This window comes from Cebidichthys violaceus, unplaced genomic scaffold (genome assembly GCF_023349555.1).
Source record: "Cebidichthys violaceus isolate CVI_PGR_0920_01 unplaced genomic scaffold, fCebVio1.0.p SCAF_31, whole genome shotgun sequence".
In the NCBI taxonomy this organism is placed as follows: Eukaryota; Metazoa; Chordata; class Actinopteri; order Perciformes; family Stichaeidae; genus Cebidichthys; species Cebidichthys violaceus.
This window is the reverse complement of record NW_027176495.1, coordinates 1,073,724-1,095,840: the sequence shown is the minus strand read 5'-3', so window position 1 is coordinate 1,095,840 and position 22,117 is coordinate 1,073,724. Positions and strand designations below refer to the sequence as shown.

The 22,117-nt window shown below is 37.6% G+C and overlaps 2 protein-coding genes across 2 annotated transcripts; both read left to right on the top strand.

The window, feature by feature from the left end:
* The first annotated feature begins 1,171 nt into the window (after positions 1-1,171).
* On the top strand, positions 1,172-8,610 carry LOC137882259 (hydroperoxide isomerase ALOXE3-like). The gene is made up of 14 exons (XM_068724457.1): positions 1,172-1,318; positions 2,768-2,972; positions 3,121-3,226; positions 3,325-3,447; positions 3,688-3,791; positions 5,043-5,215; positions 5,354-5,497; positions 5,611-5,814; positions 6,798-6,884; positions 7,050-7,216; positions 7,337-7,458; positions 7,585-7,685; positions 7,959-8,129; positions 8,252-8,610. The coding sequence occupies exons 1-14, from the start codon at positions 1,172-1,174 to the stop codon at positions 8,429-8,431; spliced, it is 2,034 nt and encodes a 677-aa protein (XP_068580558.1). The 3' UTR covers positions 8,432-8,610.
* Positions 8,611-12,160: 3,550 nt separating this feature from the next.
* On the top strand, positions 12,161-20,360 carry LOC137882258 (hydroperoxide isomerase ALOXE3-like). The gene is made up of 15 exons (XM_068724455.1): positions 12,161-12,215; positions 12,527-12,689; positions 14,562-14,766; positions 14,906-14,987; positions 15,110-15,232; positions 15,439-15,542; positions 16,791-16,963; positions 17,102-17,245; positions 17,361-17,564; positions 18,548-18,634; positions 18,800-18,966; positions 19,087-19,208; positions 19,335-19,435; positions 19,709-19,879; positions 20,002-20,360. The coding sequence occupies exons 2-15, from the start codon at positions 12,543-12,545 to the stop codon at positions 20,179-20,181; spliced, it is 2,010 nt and encodes a 669-aa protein (XP_068580556.1). The 5' UTR covers positions 12,161-12,215; positions 12,527-12,542; the 3' UTR covers positions 20,182-20,360.
* The last annotated feature ends 1,757 nt before the right edge of the window (positions 20,361-22,117 follow it).

Sequence of the window (22,117 nt, the reverse complement as noted above, 5' to 3'; positions counted from 1 at the left end):
CATAATCATTCAGTCCATGCACCCGCAAACTGTAGCTTAGTAGTAGAGCGGGTCTTCCTTCAATCAGAGGATCGGCGGTTCGATCCCTGGCTCCGTAAATCCATTTGGATATGTACTTGGGCAACACACTTAACCCAGCGGTGTATTAATGGTATGAATGATTAGATAGTCCTGATGGGCAGGTAGTGTAGTGTAGTGTAAAAGCGCTCTGAGTGGTCGAAAGACTAGAAAAGTGTAGTACAACTACAAGTCCATTTACTATTTACCATGTATATCTATTTGGTATGTATATATTTGCACAATTTGTTTTGTTTACGATTTACAGAACACTTGACTCGAATATACACGTTTATTTATTATTATCTGTCCAGCCTTGTTGTCTCCTTGTCCCTTGTTTCTATTTCTGTGTAAGTACTAGTAAGTGGTCTGTTGTAGCAGACATTAGTTAATGTGGTAGAAAATTTCAGAGTAGGAATATAACGCATGGTTTAGTTCAGCTAATCCTGACCCTTACCCTACAGCTACACGTATATCTGCTGAAAACAAGAATCACCGGCTACAGACCAAGCCAACGCACTGTAGAGACACTTCAACTGGTTAGTCAGGAAGTTCAACCTGCCTAAGGAGCTGCTGATCCAGTTCTACAACGCAATAATCCAGCCTGTTCTGGTTTGGATGAGCCACCAAACAGGACAGGAACAGACTCCAACGGAAAGTCAGGACTGCAGAGAAAATCATTGGTACCAGCCCGCCCTCAATTCAGTACTTATACTCCTCCAGAGTCAGGAAACCCAACAAGCAGGAACACAGACCACAGAACAGCTTCAATCTGAAGGTGTAGGTAGGAACTTTCTTTATCTTTCCTCATGGTATGATGAGTAGATTATTTAAACACTACACTTGTAGTCATGTAAACAGGATAATCCTAGACAAAGTTAAGTGTTAACAAGATTTTTTGTATTCCTGTTGAGAAAAAAATGTAGTTTAGGAAAACAATCAAAAGCTTTTGGTAAATAAATTATTTGCAAATTTAAAAAGTTTTGTGAAAACAGTAGCAAAAAAATACATATAGAGTGTCATTATTGTATTTATGGAGAGAATTGGAGCATTCACTCTGCAATTTAGAGATCTAAATGTTTTTCTTTTTCTAGACAGTTTCGCCAGACTGACCATGACTGAGTACAAGCTAGAGGTCACAACAGGTGACAAGCAATATGCAGGAACATGGGACCACGTATTCATCACCTTAATTGGAACTGAAGGGCAGAGTGAGCGAACTGAGTTGGACAACTATGGCATCGACTTTACAACTGGGACAGTAAGTTGAATCCTGTTGAACATCCTCAAATTATGTCTGGGACAAAGTCATGATTTTTGTTCATGCATACATATATGCTGGGGTAGTATTTGTCTTCATGACTAATTAAAGAAACGTTTACCTTTATTTAATTATCACACTTTAAGTTACTGTAAGGAACTTCTAACTGGTTATGCAACCGTCTCAATTTAATACTGATGCCTCTATGTGACCTACATATGTAAATGAGACCATCAGCAAGAAAATTGGCTATTTCTAGATAGTTATTGTTATTTTCATTGGTCCCACCGGCACCAAGTCTGTGCCGGTGGGAAGAATATTAGTAGTTGTTAGTTATCAGAATTATATTGAGTAGAAACAGTATACTTCTCCACTGCTATCACATGTATTAACTAAAGTTGGAAAAACAGTAAATAAATAAATGTATGTTAACATTAGTGGAATGTAACTAAGTACATTTACTCACTTAACGCTGTAAACTAACCTCCTCAAAGCCAAGACGGAATTGTAATTAAGTGGAAATTCAAATTGATGGACTCCACTATTGCCTTTATACAAACCCTGTAAAAAATGAAGTCAAGTTGTAAATGCATTATAAAGAAAGAAAGGTTCAACATCCTGTAAACAATTTGATTTGGCTGGCAATATATATACTCAAATGTAGATTTTGAAGACCTGAAGCATTTAAAAACGTTTTTTCTTTGTAAAATCCTCAGAAACGTTCATAGTGCTATTATCAGTGTATTATAATAAGTAGTCATTGAAAAGCTCTTATGGACACTTGCGGGGCCTTCCCGCGTGACACGCATGCCGTGACTACATCTATTTCTGGCACACGAACACGTCGCACCGGCTGTACTAGGAGGAGTGTAAACTAAACTCTAGCCTACCATTGCTTCTCTCTGGACCTGTACACTCTGCCATTCCTAAAGAGAACTGCATTGACTTTGACATTCTGTGATGTTACAAAGACTACCGCACATTCACACACAATACATTTTTGGTTGATCTTAACAGGCTTACATTTAAAATCACACTAAAAACACAATCTAATGGCATTTCATCTTTATGGTGCTACAGTCACATAATGCCTTTAAATTCAGTTGTCAGAGTCTAACTCACTGCTTTTTAAAAGCTGGAATTTTAAATATTACCAGGTAGGATTTGTTCTATAATGGGCATTTACCAGCCAGTTAGCATGGTTGTCTATCACCATGTACTTTGATGATGATCAAGGTTTCTAAATATTTTAATATCAAAATATAATAATTAATATAATAATAATTATTTAAGAAGACTGTCCAGTCTGTGTGGACATTTGTACTCTTAGACACTTACGTATATCATATTATATTAAATATTTTCAGTGTATTTACAACACTAACATACATGTTGAACTGTTTTACAATGTATTTGTTTGTTTAAATTCATATTAATCCTTATTTCAAGACAGGGAACTACACCATAAGCACCAATTTGTCTCTGGGGAAACTTCTGCTGGTCAAGGTGGAGAAAGATCCTTTTTTGTTTCTCCCAGAAGATGAGTGGTACATCTCCAAAATAGTGGTGACGACTCCTGAAGGAGAAGCCATTCTTTTCCCCTGTTACAGATGGATCTCCAGAGGAGAACTGGTGGAGCTGAGAGGAGGGAGAGGTCTGCTTCAAGTTCCCAAAATATTTGATTAAAGATACTTTAATATTGACATTTATAGATATCACTTCTTTTCACACGTTTGTTTTATTGAGTTTGTCAATTCTGTCTTTTAAAACTTTACTGATGTTATGTTCTTTTCACGCCTCAGCCTTGAAGGTTTTTGAGGATGACCATCCCATGTTGATTGACCACCGCAAAGAGGAGCTGATACTTAAAAAGAGCTTGTACCAGAAAGTTTGTATGTGTGCTGTACAGTATGTAGCAGCTGCTGTTATGGTCTCAGAAGTTCATCTGGAGAAATTTATAAGTGCCTTTTGGTAACTTTGGTTTGTTTTGTGCGTTTGTTTTTCAGATGGAAAATTTTGGCTGAAGGACTACCCCACGTCAACCAGTATAATAAAACGTCTGAGCTCCCAGCTGAAATCCGCTTCTCTAAATCCAAAACAACCGAAGCAGATAATGTGAAAATGCAAACGTAGGTCTACATAGTATAAAATAGACACAATTATATATATATATATATATATATATATATATATATATATATATATATATATATATATATATATATATATATATATATATATATATATATATATATTATAGACACATTTTCTATGTTTTGAGACAAAAAGTAAATTTAAAACATGCAATGTCAGTATGCTGTTTAAACATGTATTCTGTCTACCTTTTTTTTTACCCTGTCTTACTTCAGTGGTATTGAACTCAAGCTCAAGGGGCTGCTTGGATCTGCTGAACAATGGGAAAGCATTGAAGACATGAAAAACATCTTCTGGTGTAAAAAGACAAATATGTCAGGTAGATTATTTCCCCCATTATCCACATCTGCAGCGCAACTCACAACAATAATGTCATTGTCATCATTTCATAACAAGGGAATATGAGCATTTGGCAGACACTATCATCAGTTCCAATGTAACAACAGTTCTTTCTACAATACTGCCTGATACTAATACAATATGTATGGAAGCACTTTAAGAAAAGTTGATATACTGCTTTTTAAATGAATTAAGTGGGCTCGGCACTAATATATCCATCATCCATCTAGGATTTTAAAAAATGTAAAATCAACCCAAAATGATAACCAAAGGAACACTATCTAGTTAGCCTATTATATCACTCAGCAGAGTGTAGATAATAGCTAGGTGTGTCTAAACAACTGAATCCACCCCATAATTGGCTATACCCCCATTTAGACACGTAAGCACACTTCATTCAATCTCGGAAAAACAAGCAGCGTGAATCCAGGCAATCTGCTCAAAGTCGTCATATACATTGCTTCATACAATTTTGCCAAAAAACTAAATTAAACTCTCCAAGCTGTTTGACCGCGTAGCAGCAGCTGAGTGGCGGCGATGTACTCAGCTGTATGTGTACTATAGTACTGTTAGCTGTTAGCTGTTAGCCAAACACACCGTCTCACTAGGCTGTGTAACCACTAGCAGCCCTTCCTGGGGTACTACAGTAAGAGTAGTAAGTGAGGAGTCAGCAAGCAGTCAATGGTAATATTAACAAAAAAGAGTTGTTTTAAGAAAGTACGAGTCACCACTGCCACAACTGGGCACCCAAAACTTTATGCTGTTTCTGGCTGTAGAATGTAAGATTAGGTCACTCACGGATGCACTCACACAAGCACCCACACACACAAATATGAATAGAATATTTTCCTAAAATATGTATTTGGTATAACATTTATTGTATAGTTATGATTATGAATTTACTTTGAAATATGGTCTGTTAAAAAAGGTTCAATAATTTAAAGAAACAACAGAAGCCCTGTGTGATAGCACCGTTCCAACATCTATTGTCAGTTTTGAATAAAATTCTACTGTATCTTAAATAGGAATTACATAAAGTTCTCCATTAAAATTAGTTAACAATTTCGAATTACATTAGATTAGATGTTGTGAGTAAAACAATACATTTTCTACAAAGTAAAAATCTCTCAGGAACAAACCAATGACTATGATCAACATGTACTTCAAAAAAGTTAGACATTAGATAGATATATAGATGTTATATTATAAATCATATTTGCAATTCTTCCAGAGTATGTTACAGAGCACTGGAAGGAAGATGACTTTTATGGATACCAGTTTCTGAACGCACTCAATCCCAATGTGATCAAGCGCTGCTCAGAGCTTCCCCCAAACTTTCCAGTCACAGAGGAGATGGTGAAGCCGTTCCTGGAAGAAGGAAGCTCTCTGCAGGAGGAGCTGAAGGTATGAAAGCAGAGCTGCTTCAGTTTGGCGATAATCTCTGCTTTGGGAGACAATTTCTGTGTTTATCATCTCAATATCATATTATCTGTGAAACCTATTGATGTCTTAAACTTTCCTCTGTCTTTCTTTCCCATACAGAAAGGCAATATATTCCTCTGTGACCAGAAGAAGATGGATGGAATACCCCCTAGATCCTATAATGGTGAACCTCTGCACGTGACTGCTGGTCTCTGTTTGTTCTACGTGAACCCAGAAAACAAACTGATGCCCATTGCAATACAGGTCTAGTCACAGGATCATATTACATTCCACAGTACATTACTATGTTTTCAAAAGTCCGGTTGCAAAATTTGATCATACAAAAACTAAATATATATATATTTTTCAAATTCCAGTTGCATCAACAACCTTCTGAGCAGAACCCCATCTTTCTGCCCAGTGACCCGGAGACTGACTGGCTGCTTGCCAAGATGTTCATTAGAAATGCTGATGCCATGGATCATCAAGCAGTCCAACACCTCATGAATACTCACTTTCTGGCAGAGGTCTATACTGTCGCCGCTCTCCGCAGCTTCTCTGTGATTCATCCCCTCTATAAGGTATGATTACACAGCAGAGGTCAGAGTGCTGGTGCACTTCTTTTACCTATTCCCTTGATCAGAACTGATGACCTGCATTTTTATTGATGGAGTCATTTAAGATATGATCAATGACAAATCTGCAAAATTCATACCATTTCTTGGTGTGAAAAGAACAATGCCAAAATATGTATATCAGAATATTCATCACAGAAAGAGCAGTCTGTGTTTGTGTCTTTTTAGAATACCTGCATGTAGTGATTGGTAGGGTAATAATCATGAATAGTTAAGAAAAACACTTCCTTAAAAGCATTAACTGAGTAAGCACACCTACCCTTCCAATATATTACATTAACAAAACCATTCCAATATGCCATGAAATATGAAAGTATAGTCAAATTGGAAAGTAGTTTCACATATTGCTCAGCATCCTTCAGAAAAAAAAGATAATTTTCGTGATGCATCCGATTTCATTTAATTTTCTCCTTTTTCTTTTATTTTTAGGGATTTATTCAGGTTGATATTTAGAATGATTTAATATATGTTGTATTAGAGATACCTTTTTTAACCACAAACCACTTTTGCAAATCTGGTGAAGAAACACCATAAAACAGAAAGTTTCTTGTTTGAGTTACAGCCAGGAACCTTTGTTGCTTGTCAATTCCCTCTCTGTCCCGTCCCATGTTTCCTGTCTGTATCAGAGAGAGAGCTATTCCAGGTTTTAACATAACTTGTGAGTCTTTAGACATGAAGTTTCATGTATCTGAAAGAATCTACCCTTGGAAGCATGAAAACATTTCTCACTTTAGTTCAGATGATTAAGGTTTGCCAATGTTGCCATTCTATTTGGATAACTGTAATGTTCTATCCAAAATAAGATGTTTAATGAGAATGTTAGCTTATGGATTCCCTTGGTGATCAACACAAACAACATGTGCTGCCTGTTGTTTGCTCAAATAAGCATCGTAACATGACTTTTAAAATATTTCCCTTTGTCTGCACAGCTGCTGTTTCCACACTTCCGGTACACTCTGCACGTAAACACTGCAAGCCGCACAACTCTTTTGGGACCTGACGGGGTTTTAAGTAAAGTATGGCTCTGTAAAATACATATTTCTGAAAATTCAAACTACTCCAATTATATTGCACCATTGCAAGACAAAGTTATAGCCTTTAACTTTTTAACAATGAATAATTCTTTTTTTTTTCAAGAAATGTGTCTAATGGTAACTATTTCTGCATTATTGATTTATTAGAGTTCACTTGGATATGACGGACTGATGGAGCTCATGAGAAGGGCTCTCTCTGAAATGACCTACAGCTCCCTCTGTCTGCCAGAGAACATCACTGCACGAGGACTGGAATCCATCCCCAACTTCTACTACAGAGATGATGGCCTGAAGCTGTGGAACATCATCAACAGGTTATCTTTCAATAAATATCACATCTGTCCACACCGATTTATTCTACAAGCAACAGCTGAGAGTCTTTCTGTCTTGTTCACATACAAACATTTTAAATGTAATTATTTTGTGTTCACTAGCTTTGTGAAGGCAGTAGTGGAGTACTACTATCCCTCAGATAGTGTAGTACGTAAAGACACTGAGCTGCAGGAATGGATCAGTGAGATATTCACACATGGCCTCTTAGGAAACAAAGCCTCAGGTATTTAACCCATGTTGTGAAGTCATTTGTAAACACAAGATATATACAAAATTAATTGTAGCCTTTAATATTTAACGAAGACAGGGATTGCTAATAATTAACTGATAGTAATTATGCTACCAACAGGGTTTCCAGCAAGCTTTGATACTGTCCAGGAGGTGATCAAATTCATCACCATGCTGATCTTCACAGTGACAGTTCAACATGCTGCTGTAAACAATGGACAGGTAATTAGTTGGGACAATGGAATATGTATTGATGATTGATCAAGTGTAAGTTTGTTTTGCACAATTCAAATGTATAAACAAACATTTGGCAGGTCTGCAATTTGCTTTTTATTCATTCCATTTTTTCTTTCACTGAGCATTACAGTGGTGCAAAGGTTGAATTCCCAATGTAGATTTACATAATTATTTATGTAATGTTTGACATGCAAATAAGTTTATTGAATTAGTTTTGTATCAAAGTTGTTACATATTGAAATTTCTCTCATAACTTAGTTTGACTACTACTCCTGGGTGCCAAATGAGTCACTCCTGCTGCGCAAACCTCCTCCGACCACTAAGGGGCAGTCGAGCATGAAGACTATTTTGGAGACCCTCCCAGATGTTGGCGAGACAGTCAGCTTTGCAGCAATGGGTTGGCTGCTTACAGAGAAGTACACTGACGTGGTAGGTTCGGTGATGATAAAAGTTCTGTATAACTCGTCCACGTTTTAAGTGTTTAAAGTAAATTGTATCAAGCACAATACTGTGTCAATCTGATTTACTGTTTCGTTTTGTCCTTTTGGCAGGTTCCCATGGGTACATACCCCGAAGAACGATTCCATGAGCCTGCTCCAAAGCAGATGATTAAGAAATTTCAAGCACAGTTATCTGACCTCAGTGAAGCAATTTCAACAAGAAACTTGCAGCTTGAAACACCCTACATTTACTTGAACCCTACTCAGATCGAGAACAGTATTACTATTTAGCTCAGCCTGATGAGAAATTTTTTAACACCTGTCTTGCATGCTAGGTTGTGGGTTAAACTCTGGAAGACTATACTCTAGGCTGAATCATGCTAAGTCAGCCTATGATAGGGTACCTGTATCTTTGTGTTAATTATGTGTGTGACAACAACATATAAGAAAATATAATATAAAAAGGTATTAGTTATATGTATGAACCTCTAAGATGAAAAAAACATTTAAGAATGTATTACAAAATGGGAATTAAATAAAGGAAAGGAGTTTTCGCTCTCTACTTGTTGTTTCTTTCAGTTTGCTGCTCTCCTTTTCTGGTAACCTTCACCAGGGAGGAAGATTTGAATTAAATGCATTATAAAGAAATGAAGGCTGAATATCCTGTAAACAATTTGATTTGACGTGCAGCAATGAATACGTCGTTTTCTGGCGCACTCATCTTGCGCCAGTGTTAGTGAAATTCACTCAAGGCCGATTTAAAAATCATTATCACAGGACATTTATTCTTGCAAGAAGGAGACAGAGTTGAAACACATACAAGTCATGCATCAAGGCTGCTCAGAGGTCTGTTTGTGAGTCTCTGATATTTATACTGGAAAACACACAAGTGCGCTGACACAGAATCATTTGCATAAAGCTACGTTCTTCTCCCCTTCCGCACAAGCAAACATCATCTTTACATTTAGTAAGATTTACAATCGCGCCTTACAGAAGGTCAGAGTGACTGCTAAACGAGGAACATCTGAGATAACAAGTGTGAAGAGAGTTCACACAGGAGCCACAGACTTCACAGAGCCTTGTATGTGTTAAACCATAAGAACAGATCATTCTAAAAGCTATTTTTCTACAACATTTCCCTCCTGTTTATACAAAGTATAACTACTAGATTACAATAAAAATGAATGAATGTATGTCCAATCAAACTAGTAATAAATGAATGCATTAAAACCAAACATCAAAAACAATAAAGAAAGAATATAATCAAAAACACACGTATTTTAATGTCATACGGATTATCCTAAGAGTAACATTTTAAAGACAAAGAAATGTTTTCACAAATATGCTGTGTACTGTCGCTTCCCAGCCTCTCATCACCTTGGTTGGAAATCTTTAAGTACACAGAGTCTGTTCATTCATTTCAACATCAATTTATTACTGTATTAGCCCTCTCAACACGGTATGAAAGTACAATCAAGATGAACCAAACATTTTGTAGACCCCTCCCTTTTTCACCAACAACACGTCTTGACCCCTCTACCGTACTGTTGCCCACCAAAATAGTACTGATTCAAACCCTGTAGCAATTTGATTTCCCCTAGGGACCCCAATGTCATCTATGTACACAGACTGACTGAAACTGCCAGTTGGCACTGACCTTTAATGGTCGTGGCCTGTATTTAGGAGGTTACGCAGGGAGGCGCTATCCATAAGCAATACATAGAATGGCCTAACCACTGTGCCAACACACGTTCCGCTCCAATGCTCAGACCGAAGTCTCTTACCTCCAAAGAACCACTAGGTGTCAGCCCTGGGCATCGTCCATAACTATCAGTTGTCTGTGTGATGTTTTACATAAATTTGCACCATTCCAAGGTTTAAAACAGGGTGGTATCTTGTTTTAACAGTTGGAAACAGATAGTGCAGAGTGACTCAATCTTGGCTACTAGGAGAGTTTATAAAACCAGGTAAAACCAGGTCAGGAACACACTGACAAAGGAGATCAGAGTAGCAAAGAGCAGCTACTCTGAAAAGTTGAAAAACAGGTTTTCATCCAACGATCCTGCGTGGGGTTGGAGAGGCCTGCAGGACATCACCAGCTACAGACCAAGCCGACGTACTGTAGAGCCCCATCAACTGGCTGCTGAGGAAGTTCAATCTGCCTAAGGAGCTGCTGATCCAGTTTTACAATGTGATAATCCAGTCTGTTCTGGTTTGGATGAGCCACCAAACAGGACAGGAACATACTACAACGGAAAATTATGACTGCAGAGAAAATCATTGGTGCCAGCCTGCCCTCAATTTGGAACTTATACTCCTCCAGAGTCAGGAAACCCTTCACACCCTGAACACAGCCTGTTTGAATCTCTCCCTTCTGGGAGGCGCTACAGAGGCGTACGCTGTACGCCAACAACCAGACACAAGAACAGTTCCTTCCCCACAGGGGAGCACAATTTGCTTTTGAAAATGTTCATATCTGTCACTATCAATATACATCCTACACACTGTTTATACAGTGTACAGTCAGTAGTCCGAACAACCTTCAGGGATAAGTGTCCCTCTGAGGAGTCGGAAATGTACCTTCGGCCTTTTATCTCACCCCGTAGCTGAATCGTTAGGATTTTGAAATCATTGTCTTTCTGAGAGTCTTGTAGGATGTAACCCTAACACCCACTATAAATAGATATGTAGATCGTCTATAGTTTACATTACGGTCATTTAGCAGACGCTAGCAGATTCTGTGCATGCACAGCTACGGGAGCAATTTTTAGTGATAAGCGTCTTACGTCTTGGTCAAAGACACATCGACATGCGACTAGCAGAGCCGGAACTGGGGATCCAACCTCCAATCCTCTGATCGGAGGAAGGACGGCCCTGCTCTCCACTTAGCCACAATCACCTTTACTATTGCCTGTTTTAGTTTTCTCACCATTTTTGACTAACGCTGCCAAGTCTTCACCCAGGGACGTTACCTGGAGCTCCTCTGGTTAGAGTCAATCGTCACTTATGTATCACACGTTTCCGGGACAGGGGATGAGGGGTAACTTAATCTAAAAAAACAGAGCCTTCAGTTTCAGTCCCAGACACTTACAAATGGTAGGGCTGTGGATTCATTACAGTTTTCTCAAAACAGTTAAATAAAACAATTTCAACTCAGTGAAAGTCTAAGTGGTGCAAAAGACATCAGTCACTGTAAGCTGTCTTCTGATAGCAGAGATTTCTCACTGGGTCTTCCATAAAAGAAGAGTAGTCCAGTCTCTACAACTGGAGAAAAAGCTCTTTCTCTGAGTTCTGCTGCTGCCTTTTATGCTCGCCTGAGGCTGTCACCTCCCTCAAAATCATGCGTCACTCACACACGAGTCCTCCTGTTTCTGGATCAACAGGATGTTTAAACGGTTTGATCCTGTTTGAACAGGATGAATTAAATAAGGTTTGAGTGACTTTCTTACATAAACAGTTATAACAAGTCTAAAAAGTTATAAAAAGTGTGAACAAGTTATATTTTTTAATGGTTCTAAAAAGTGTAAACAAGTTATATGTTGTGATGATTATAAAAATCAAACAAGTTATATGTTGTAATGGTTATAAAAATCAAACAGGTTATATGTTGTAATGGTTATACTTTTATGCTTTCTTATTTTTCTACAATCTCTTAACAGTATGTATGTATGTGCACAATTTGTTTTGTTTACGATTTACAGAACACTTACAGACTTGTATATACACTTTTAATTCTTATCTGTCTAGCTTTGTTGTCGTTGTCCCTTATTTATATTTCTGTGCAAGTAATAGTAGTAGTAGTAGTAGTAGTAGTAGTAGTAGTAGTAGTAGTAGAATTTCAGTAGTAGGACCATAACGCATTGTTTAGTTCAGCTGCTCATGGCCCTCTACAGCTACACGTATATCACCTGAAAACAAGAAAAACAACATTTTTAATTGACAGTTATGTCACCTCTTATGAGACATGCACAGTGAGGGAGATAATAAAAAAACAGTTGAAGTCAGGGTTGAGGAGCTTACAAGAGCCAACAAGCAGGAACACAGTTCACAGAACAGCTTCAATCTGAAGGTGTAGGTAGGAACATTCTTTATCTTTCCTCATGATATGACAGTAGATTATTTAAACACTACACTTGTAGTAATGCAAACAAGATAATACTAGACAAAGTCAAGTGTTTAACAAGGTTTTTTGATTCCTGTTGACAAAAAAAATTTAGTTTAGAAAAAATATCAAAAGTTTTTGATAAATGAATTTACAAATTTAAAAACGTTTTGTTAAAATGGTAGCAAAAAATACATATACAGTGTCATTATTGTATTTTTGCAGAGAATTGGAGCATTCACTCTGAAATTTAGAGATCTAAATGTGTTTCTTTTTCTAAACAGTTTCTAAAGACTGACCATGACTGAGTACAAACTAGAAGTCACAACAGGTGACAAGCAATATGCAGGAACATGGGACCACATATTCGTCACCTTATTTGGAACTGAAGGGCAGAGTGAGCGAACTGTGTTGGACAACTTTGGCATCGACTTTACAACTGGGACAGTAAGTTGAATCCTGTTGAACATCCTCAAATTAATACTGATGCCTCTATGTGACCTACATAAGTAAATGAGACCATCAGCAAGAAAATTGGCTATTTCTAGAGTTATTGTTTATGCTTTTCATTGGTCCCACCGGCACCAAGTCTGTCCAGTCTTGGCGGACACATGTTCTCTTTAGATGCTTGCCTATATCAACATGCGTGTTGAACTGAGTTTGTTCAACACAAATCTTATGGACACAGTTTTATGTGACACTTGTTCAATACATTTGATCCAAACGTTTCTAAATAGAATACAAAGTGTACGGACGAGTTCAGGTTGATATTTGGTTTTTCATACAGTAAGCCTCACTAATTTATGAGCTGTCAAATTCTTCCTCAAGGTGTGGCCGATCTGACTTTAACCGCCATAACTCCTACACAGACTGTGTTACTACAAGTAAAAAGGAAATGTGTGGCAGGGGCGTTTCTAGGGTTTGAGGACATTCAGGGCTTAACCTGGAGCTCTGCAGGGGGTCCAAGGGATCCTTCCAGAGGAATTTTGTTGCATTAAACAAGCTCTATTTTGATGCTTATTTATATACTCTGACACCTACATTCAAAGTACATGTATAATCATTTTTAAAAAATCAAGTGACTAACACAAAAACTGGTTAACTTTACAGATTAATTATGAATTGACCCTTCATTAAAACCCACCCCCCTTGGTTACTGTTGCTAGGCCTGTCAAGATTTCGCACACTCGGCATGTCAAAGTGGCGTTTTCAACAGTATGGAAATAATTGTTAAGAAATATCAGAGAGAAGAAGACAGAAAGGACTACAATGTGCATTTGAGAGCTAACGATACATTCACAATATAATTTGTTGGCTGAGTGTTATGAATGAAGAGGAAATTATTATTATTATTATATGAATCGAGGGAAAAGCTCACCAGTCACAATGCAAACGTCTACACCCCACATCTTGACTACTCAACTGAAGTACAAACATAGACATAAACAACACTGTTCATGCACAGCAGGGTAAGTCAATACATTGTTTCTTTAAGCTAAGTTAACATTTAACATTAGTTATGACTCTGTAGTTTTCTTTTTCCAATTTAAAACTAAATTATCTCACTTTTACATTTGTTTAAGGCTCGCTATAGGAAATTGCTCACACATCATGGGCTTGATACATACATCGGATATCATAAGTTTATGATAATTAAAATTCAACCGTCTTTGTTTGCATACATGTTAAGATAGCTAAAGGTAGAACAAAGTAGTTTGTGTTGATCTTCAATGGATTCAGCTGTGAGTGAGGTCTTCCACACTATTTAATTCATATCCAACATCGCTCCTCTTGAGTTTTTGGCTTCGGAAAGGCAAAATATACAACAATCTCCCCTAAAATTTGTGGATATCTGCTGTCAAACATGCAGGTCCCATACACACCACTGTAAGCTTGACAGGCGACGTGCAACTTAAAATCACACACTAAAAACACAATCTAATAACATTTCATCCCTATTGTGCTGCAGTCACATAATATATTGAAAGTCAGTTGTCAGAGTCTAACTCACTGCTTTTTAAAAGCTGGAATTTTAAATATTACCAGGTAGGATTTGTTCTATAATAGGCATTTACCAGCCAGTTGGCATGGTTGTCTATCACCATGTACTCTGATGATGATCAAGGTTTCTAAATGTTTTAATATCAAAATAATTATTTAAGAAGACTGTCCGGTCTGTGTGGACATTTGTACTCTTACACACTTACGTATATCATGTTATATTAAATACTTTCAGTTAAATGTGTATTTACAACACTCTAACATACATGTTGAACTGTATTATAATGTATTTGTTTTTGTATTTGTCCTTATTTCAAGACAGGGAACTACACCATAAGCACCAATTTGTCTCTGGGGAAACTTCTGCTGGTCAAGGTGGAGAAAGATCCTTTTTTGTTTCTCCCAGAAGATGAGTGGTACTTCTCCAAAATAGTGGTGACGACTCCTGAAGGAGAAGCCATTCTTTTCCCCTGTTACAGATGGATCTCCAGAGGAGAACTGGTGGAGCTGAGAGGAGGGAGAGGTCTGCTTCAAGTTCCCAAAATATTTGATTAAAGATACTTTAATATTGACATTTATAGATATCACTTCTTTTCACACGTTTGTTTTATTGAGTTTGTCAATTCTGTCTTTACTGATGTTATGTTCTTTTCACGCCTCAGCCTTGAAGGTTTTTGAGGATGACCATCCCATGTTGATTGACCACCGCAAAGAGGAGCTGATACTTAAAAAGAGCTTGTACCAGTAAGTTTGTATGTGTGCTGTACAGTATGTACCAGCTGCTGTTATGGTCTCAGAAGTTCATCTGGAGAAATTTATACGTGCCTTTTGGTAACTTTGGTTTGTTTTGTGCGTTTGTTTTTCAGATGGAAAATTTTGGCTGAAGGACTACCCCACGTCAACCAGTATAATAAAACGTCTGAGCTCCCAGCTGAAATCCGCTTCTCTAAATCCAAAACAACCGAAGCAGATAATGTGAAAAGGCAAACGTAGGTCTACATAGTATGAAATAGACACAATTATATATATATATATATATATATATATATATATATATATATATATATATATATATATATATTATAGACACATTTTCTATGTTTTGAGACAAAAAGTAAATTTAAAACATGCAATGTCAGTATGCTGTTTAAACATGTATTCTGTCTACCTTTTTTTTTACCCTGTCTTACTTCAGTGGTATTGAACTCAAGCTCAAGGGGCTGCTTGGATCTGCTGAACAATGGGAAAGCATTGAAGACATGAAAAACATCTTCTGGTGTAAAAAGACAACTATGTCAGGTAGATTATTTCCCCCATTATCCACATCTGCAGCGCAACTCACAACAATAATGTCATTGTCATCATTTCATAACAAGGGAATATGAGCATTTGGCAGACACTATCATCAGTTCCAATGTAACAACAGTTCTTTCTACAATACTGCCTGATACTAATACAATATGTATGGAAGCACTTTAAGAAAAGTTGATATACTGCTTTTTAAATGAATTAAGTGGGCTCGGCACTAATATATCCATCATCCATCTAGGATTTTAAAAAATGTAAAATCAACCCAAAATGATAACCAAAGGAACACTATCTAGTTAGCCTATTATATCACTCAGCAGAGTGTAGATAATAGCTAGGTGTGTCTAAACAACTGAATCCACCCCATAATTGGCTATACCCCCATTTAGACACGTAAGCACACTTCATTCAATCTCGGAAAAACAAGCAGCGTGAATCCAGGCAATCTGCTCAAAGTCGTCATATACATTGCTTCATACAATTTTGCCAAAAACTAAATTAAACTCTCCAAGCTGTTTGACCGCGTAGCAGCAGCTGAGTGGCGGCGATGTACTCAGCTGTATGTGTACTATAGTACTGTTAGCTGTTAGCTGTTAGCCAAACACACCGTCTCACTAGGCTGTGTAACCACTAGCAGCCCTTCCTGGGGTACTACAGTAAGAGTAGTAAGTGAGGAGTCAGCAAGCAGTCAATGGAAATATTAAAAAAAAGAGTTGTTTTAAGAAAGTACGAGTCACCACTGCCACAACTGGGCACCCAAAACTTTATGCTGTTTCTGGCTGTAGAATGTAAGATTAGGTCACTCACGGATGCACTCACACAAGCACCCACACACACAATATGAACAGAATATTTTCCTAAAATATGTATTTGGTATAACATTTATTGTATAGTTATGATTATGAATTTACTTTGAAATATGGTCTGTTAAAAAAGGTTCAATAATTTAAAGAAACAACAGAAGCCCTGTGTGATAGCACCGTTCCAACATCTATTGTCAGTTTTGAATGAAATTCTATTGTATCTTAAATAGGAATTACATAAAGTTCTCCATTAAAATTAGTTAACAATTTCGAATTACATTAGATTAGATGTTGTGAGTAAAACAATACATTTTCTACAAAGTAAAAATCTCTCAGGAACAAACCAATGACTATGATCAACATGTACTTCAAAAAAGTTAGACATTAGATAGATATATAGATGTTATATTATAAATCATATTTGCAATTCTTCCAGAGTATGTTACAGAGCACTGGAAGGAAGATGACTTTTATGGATACCAGTTTCTGAACGCACTCAATCCCAATGTGATCAAGCGCTGCTCAGAGCTTCCCCCAAACTTTCCAGTCACAGAGGAGATGGTGAAGCCGTTCCTGGAAGAAGGAAGCTCTCTGCAGGAGGAGCTGAAGGTATGAAAGCAGAGCTGCTTCACTTTGGAGATAATCTCTGCTTTGGGAGACAATTTCTGTGTTTATCATCTCAATATCATATTATCTGTGAAACCTATTGATGTCTTAAACTTTCCTCTGTCTTTCTTTCCCATACAGAAAGGCAATATATTCCTCTGTGACCAGAAGAAGATGGATGGAATACCCCCTAGATCCTATAATGGTGAACCTCTGCACGTGACTGCTGGTCTCTGTTTGTTCTACGTGAACCCAGGAAACAAACTGATGCCCATTGCAATACAGGTCTAGTCACAGGATCATATTACATTCCACAGTACATTACTATGTTTTCAAAAGTCCGGTTGCAAAATTTGATCATACAAAAACTAAATATATATATATATTTTTCAAATTCCAGTTGCATCAACAACCTTCTGAGCAGAACCCCATCTTTCTGCCCAGTGACCCGGAGACTGACTGGCTGCTTGCCAAGATGTTCATTAGAAATGCTGATGCCATGGATCATCAAGCAGTCCAACACCTCATGAATACTCACTTTCTGGCAGAGGTCTATACTGTCGCCGCTCTCCGCAGCTTCTCTGTGATTCATCCCCTCTATAAGGTATGATTACACAGCAGAGGTCAGAGTGCTGGCGCACTTCTTTTACCTATTCCCTTGATCAGAACTGATGACCTGCATTTTTATTGATGGAGTCATTTAAGATATGATCAATGACAAATCTGCAAAATTCATACCATTTCTTGGTGTGAAAAGAACAATGCCAAAATATGTATATCAGAATATTCATCACAGAAAGAGCAGTCTGTGTTTGTGTCTTTTTAGAATACCTGCATGTAGTGATTGGTAGGGTAATAATCATGAATAGTTAAGAAAAACACTTCCTTAAAAGCATTAACTGAGTAAGCACACCTACCCTTCCAATATATTACATTAACAAAACCATTCCAATATGCCGTGAAATATGAAAGTATAGTCAAATTGGAAAGTAGTTTCACATATTGCTCAGCATCCTTCAGAAAAAAAAGATAATTTTCGTGATACATCCGATTTCATTTAATTTTCTCCTTTTTCTTTTATTTTTAGGGATTTATTCAGGTTGATATTTAGAATGATTTAATATGTGTTGTATTAGAGATACCTTTTTTAACCACAAACCACTTTTGCAAATCTGGTGAAGAAACACCATAAAACAGAAAGTTTCTTGTTTGAGTTACAGCCAGGAACCTTTGTTGCTTGTCAATTCCCTCTCTGTCCCGTCCCATGTTTCCTGTCTGTATCAGAGAGAGAGCTATTCCAGGTTTTAACATAACTTGTGAGTCTTTAGACATGAAGTTTCATGTATCTGAAAGAATCTACCCTTGGAAGCATGAAAACATTTCTCACTTTAGTTCAGATGATTAAGGTTTGCCAATGTTGCCATTCTATTTGGATAACTGTAATGTTCTATCCAAAATAAGATGTTTAATGAGAATGTTAGCTTATGGATTCCCTTGGTGATCAACACAAACAACATGTGCTGCCTGTTGTTTGCTCAAATAAGCATCGTAACATGACTTTTAAAATATTTCCCTTTGTCTGCACAGCTGCTGTTTCCACACTTCCGGTACACTCTGCACGTAAACACTGCAAGCCGCACAACTCTTTTGGGACCTGACGGGGTTTTAAGTAAAGTATGGCTCTGTAAAATACATATTTCTGAAAATTCAAACTACTCCAATTATATTGCACCATTGCAAGACAAAGTTATAGCCTTTAACTTTTTAACAATGAATAATTCTTTTTTTTTTCAAGAAATGTGTCTAATGGTGACTATTTCTGCATTATTGATTTATTAGAGTTCACTTGGATATGACGGACTGATGGAGCTCATGAGAAGGGCTCTCTCTGAAATGACCTACAGCTCCCTCTGTCTGCCAGAGAACATCACTGCACGAGGACTGGAATCCATCCCCAACTTCTACTACAGAGATGATGGCCTGAAGCTGTGGAACATCATCAACAGGTTATCTTTCAATAAATATCACATCTGTCCACACCGATTTATTCTACAAGCAACAGCTGAGAGTCTTTCTGTCTTGTTCACATACAAACATTTTAAATGTAATTATTTTGTGTTCACTAGCTTTGTGAAGGCAGTAGTGGAGTACTACTATCCCTCAGATAGTGTAGTACGTAAAGACACTGAGCTGCAGGAATGGATCAGTGAGATATTCACACATGGCTTCTTAGGAAACAAAGCCTCAGGTATTTAACCCATGTTGTGAAGTCATTTGTAAACACAAGATATATACAAAATTAATTGTAGCCTTTAATATTTAACGAAGACAGGGATTGCTAATAATTAACTGATAGTAATTATGCTACCAACAGGGTTTCCAGCAAGCTTTGATACTGTCCAGGAGGTGATCAAATTCATCACCATGCTGATCTTCACAGTGACAGTTCAACATGCTGCTGTAAACAATGGACAGGTAATTAGTTGGGACAATGGAATATGTATTGATGATTGATCAAGTGTAAGTTTGTTTTGCACAATTCAAATGTATAAACAAACATTTGGCAGGTCTGCAATTTGCTTTTTATTCATTCCATTTTTTCTTTCACTGAGCATTACAGTGGTGCAAAGGTTGAATTCCCAATGTAGATTTACATAATTATTTATGTAATGTTTGACATGCAAATAAGTTTATTGAATTAGTTTTGTATCAAAGTTGTTACATATTGAAATTTCTCTCATAACTTAGTTTGACTACTACTCCTGGGTGCCAAATGAGTCACTCCTGCTGCGCAAACCTCCTCCGACCACTAAGGGGCAGTCGAGCATGAAGACTATTTTGGAGACCCTCCCAGATGTTGGCGAGACAGTCAGCTTTGCAGCAATGGGTTGGCTGCTTACAGAGAAGTACACTGACGTGGTAGGTTCGGTGATGATAAAAGTTCTGTATAACTCGTCCACGTTTTAAGTGTTTAAAGTAAATTGTATCAAGCACAATACTGTGTCAATCTGATTTACTGTTTCGTTTTGTCCTTTTGGCAGGTTCCCATGGGTACATACCCCGAAGAACGATTCCATGAGCTTGCTCCAAAGCAGATGATTAAGAAATTTCAAGCACAGTTATCTGACCTCAGTGAAGCAATTTCAACAAGAAACTTGCAGCTTGAAACACCCTACATTTACTTGAACCCTACTCAGATCGAGAACAGTATTACTATTTAGCTCAGCCTGATGAGAAATTTTTTAACACCTGTCTTGCATGCTAGGTTGTGGGTTAAACTCTGGAAGACTATACTCTAGGCTGAATCATGCTAAGTCAGCCTATGATAGGGTACCTGTATCTTTGTGTTAATTATGTGTGTGACAACAACATATAAGAAAATATAATATAAAAAGGTATTAGTTATATGTATGAACCTCTAAGATGAAAAAAACATTTAAGAATGTATTACAAAATGGGAATTAAATAAAGGAAAGGAGTTTTCGCTCTCTACTTGTTGTTTCTTTCAGTTTGCTGCTCTCCTTTTCTGGTAACCTTCACCAGGGAGGAAGATTTGAATTAAATGCATTATAAAGAAATGAAGGCTGAATATCCTGTAAACAATTTGATTTGACGTGCAGCAATGAATACGTCGTTTTCTGGCGCACTCATCTTGCGCCAGTGTTAGTGAAATTCACTCAAGGCCGATTTAAAAATCATTATCACAGGACATTTATTCTTGCAAGAAGGAGACAGAGTTGAAACACATACAAGTCATGCATCAAGGCTGCTCAGAGGTCTGTTTGTGAGTCTCTGATATTTATACTGGAAAACACACAAGTGCGCTGACACAGAATCATTTGCATAAAGCTACGTTCTTCTCCCCTTCCGCACAAGCAAACATCATCTTTACATTTAGTAAGATTTACAATCGCGCCTTACAGAAGGTCAGAGTGACTGCTAAACGAGGAACATCTGAGATAACAAGTGTGAAGAGAGTTCACACAGGAGCCACAGACTTCACAGAGCCTTGTATGTGTTAAACCATAAGAACAGATCATTCTAAAAGCTATTTTTCTACAACATTTCCCTCCTGTTTATACAAAGTATAACTACTAGATTACAATAAAAATGAATGAATGTATGTCCAATCAAACTAGTAATAAATGAATGCATTAAAACCAAACATCAAAAACAATAAAGAAAGAATATAATCAAAAACACACGTATTTTAATGTCATACGGATTATCCTAAGAGTAACATTTTAAAGACAAAGAAATGTTTTCACAAATATGCTGTGTACTGTCGCTTCCCAGCCTCTCATCACCTTGGTTGGAAATCTTTAAGTACACAGAGTCTGTTCATTCATTTCAACATCAATTTATTACTGTATTAGCCCTCTCAACACGGTATGAAAGTACAATCAAGATGAACCAAACATTTTGTAGACCCCTCCCTTTTTCACCAACAACACGTCTTGACCCCTCTACCGTACTGTTGCCCACCAAAATAGTACTGATTCAAACCCTGTAGCAATTTGATTTCCCCTAGGGACCCCAATGTCATCTATGTACACAGACTGACTGAAACTGCCAGTTGGCACTGACCTTTAATGGTCGTGGCCTGTATTTAGGAGGTTACGCAGGGAGGCGCTATCCATAAGCAATACATAGAATGGCCTAACCACTGTGCCAACACACGTTCCGCTCCAATGCTCAGACCGAAGTCTCTTACCTCCAAAGAACCACTAGGTGTCAGCCCTGGGCATCGTCCATAACTATCAGTTGTCTGTGTGATGTTTTACATAAATTTGCACCATTCCAAGGTTTAAAACAGGGTGGTATCTTGTTTTAACAGTTGGAAACAGATAGTGCAGAGTGACTCAATCTTGGCTACTAGGAGAGTTTATAAAACCAGGTAAAACCAGGCCAGGAACACACTGACAAAGGAGATCAGAGTAGCAAAGAGCAGCTACTCTGAAAAGTTGAAAAACAGGTTTTCATCCAACGATCCTGCGTGGGGTTGGAGAGGCCTGCAGGACATCACCAGCTACAGACCAAGCCGACGTACTGTAGAGCCCCATCAACTGGCTGCTGAGGAAGTTCAATCTGCCTAAGGAGCTGCTGATCCAGTTTTACAATGTGATAATCCAGTCTGTTCTGGTTTGGATGAGCCAC

What these genes read in the sequence shown, in the direction of transcription:
- LOC137882259 (XM_068724457.1), top strand. Translation starts at nt 1,172, where the DNA reads ATGACTGAGTACAAGCTAGAGGTCACAACAGGTGACAAGCAATATGCA. An exon ending in TCGACTTTACAACTGGGACA is followed by an intron (nt 1,319 to 2,767) that starts GTAAGTTGAATC and finishes CCTTATTTCAAG; the next exon opens with ACAGGGAACTACACCATAAG. An exon ending in TAAAAAGACAAATATGTCAG is followed by an intron (nt 3,792 to 5,042) that starts GTAGATTATTTC and finishes CAATTCTTCCAG; the next exon opens with AGTATGTTACAGAGCACTGG.
- LOC137882258 (XM_068724455.1), top strand. Translation starts at nt 12,543, where the DNA reads ATGACTGAGTACAAACTAGAAGTCACAACAGGTGACAAGCAATATGCA. An exon ending in TGATTCATCCCCTCTATAAG is followed by an intron (nt 17,565 to 18,547) that starts GTATGATTACAC and finishes TTGTCTGCACAG; the next exon opens with CTGCTGTTTCCACACTTCCG. An exon ending in CTGTGGAACATCATCAACAG is followed by an intron (nt 18,967 to 19,086) that starts GTTATCTTTCAA and finishes TGTGTTCACTAG; the next exon opens with CTTTGTGAAGGCAGTAGTGG.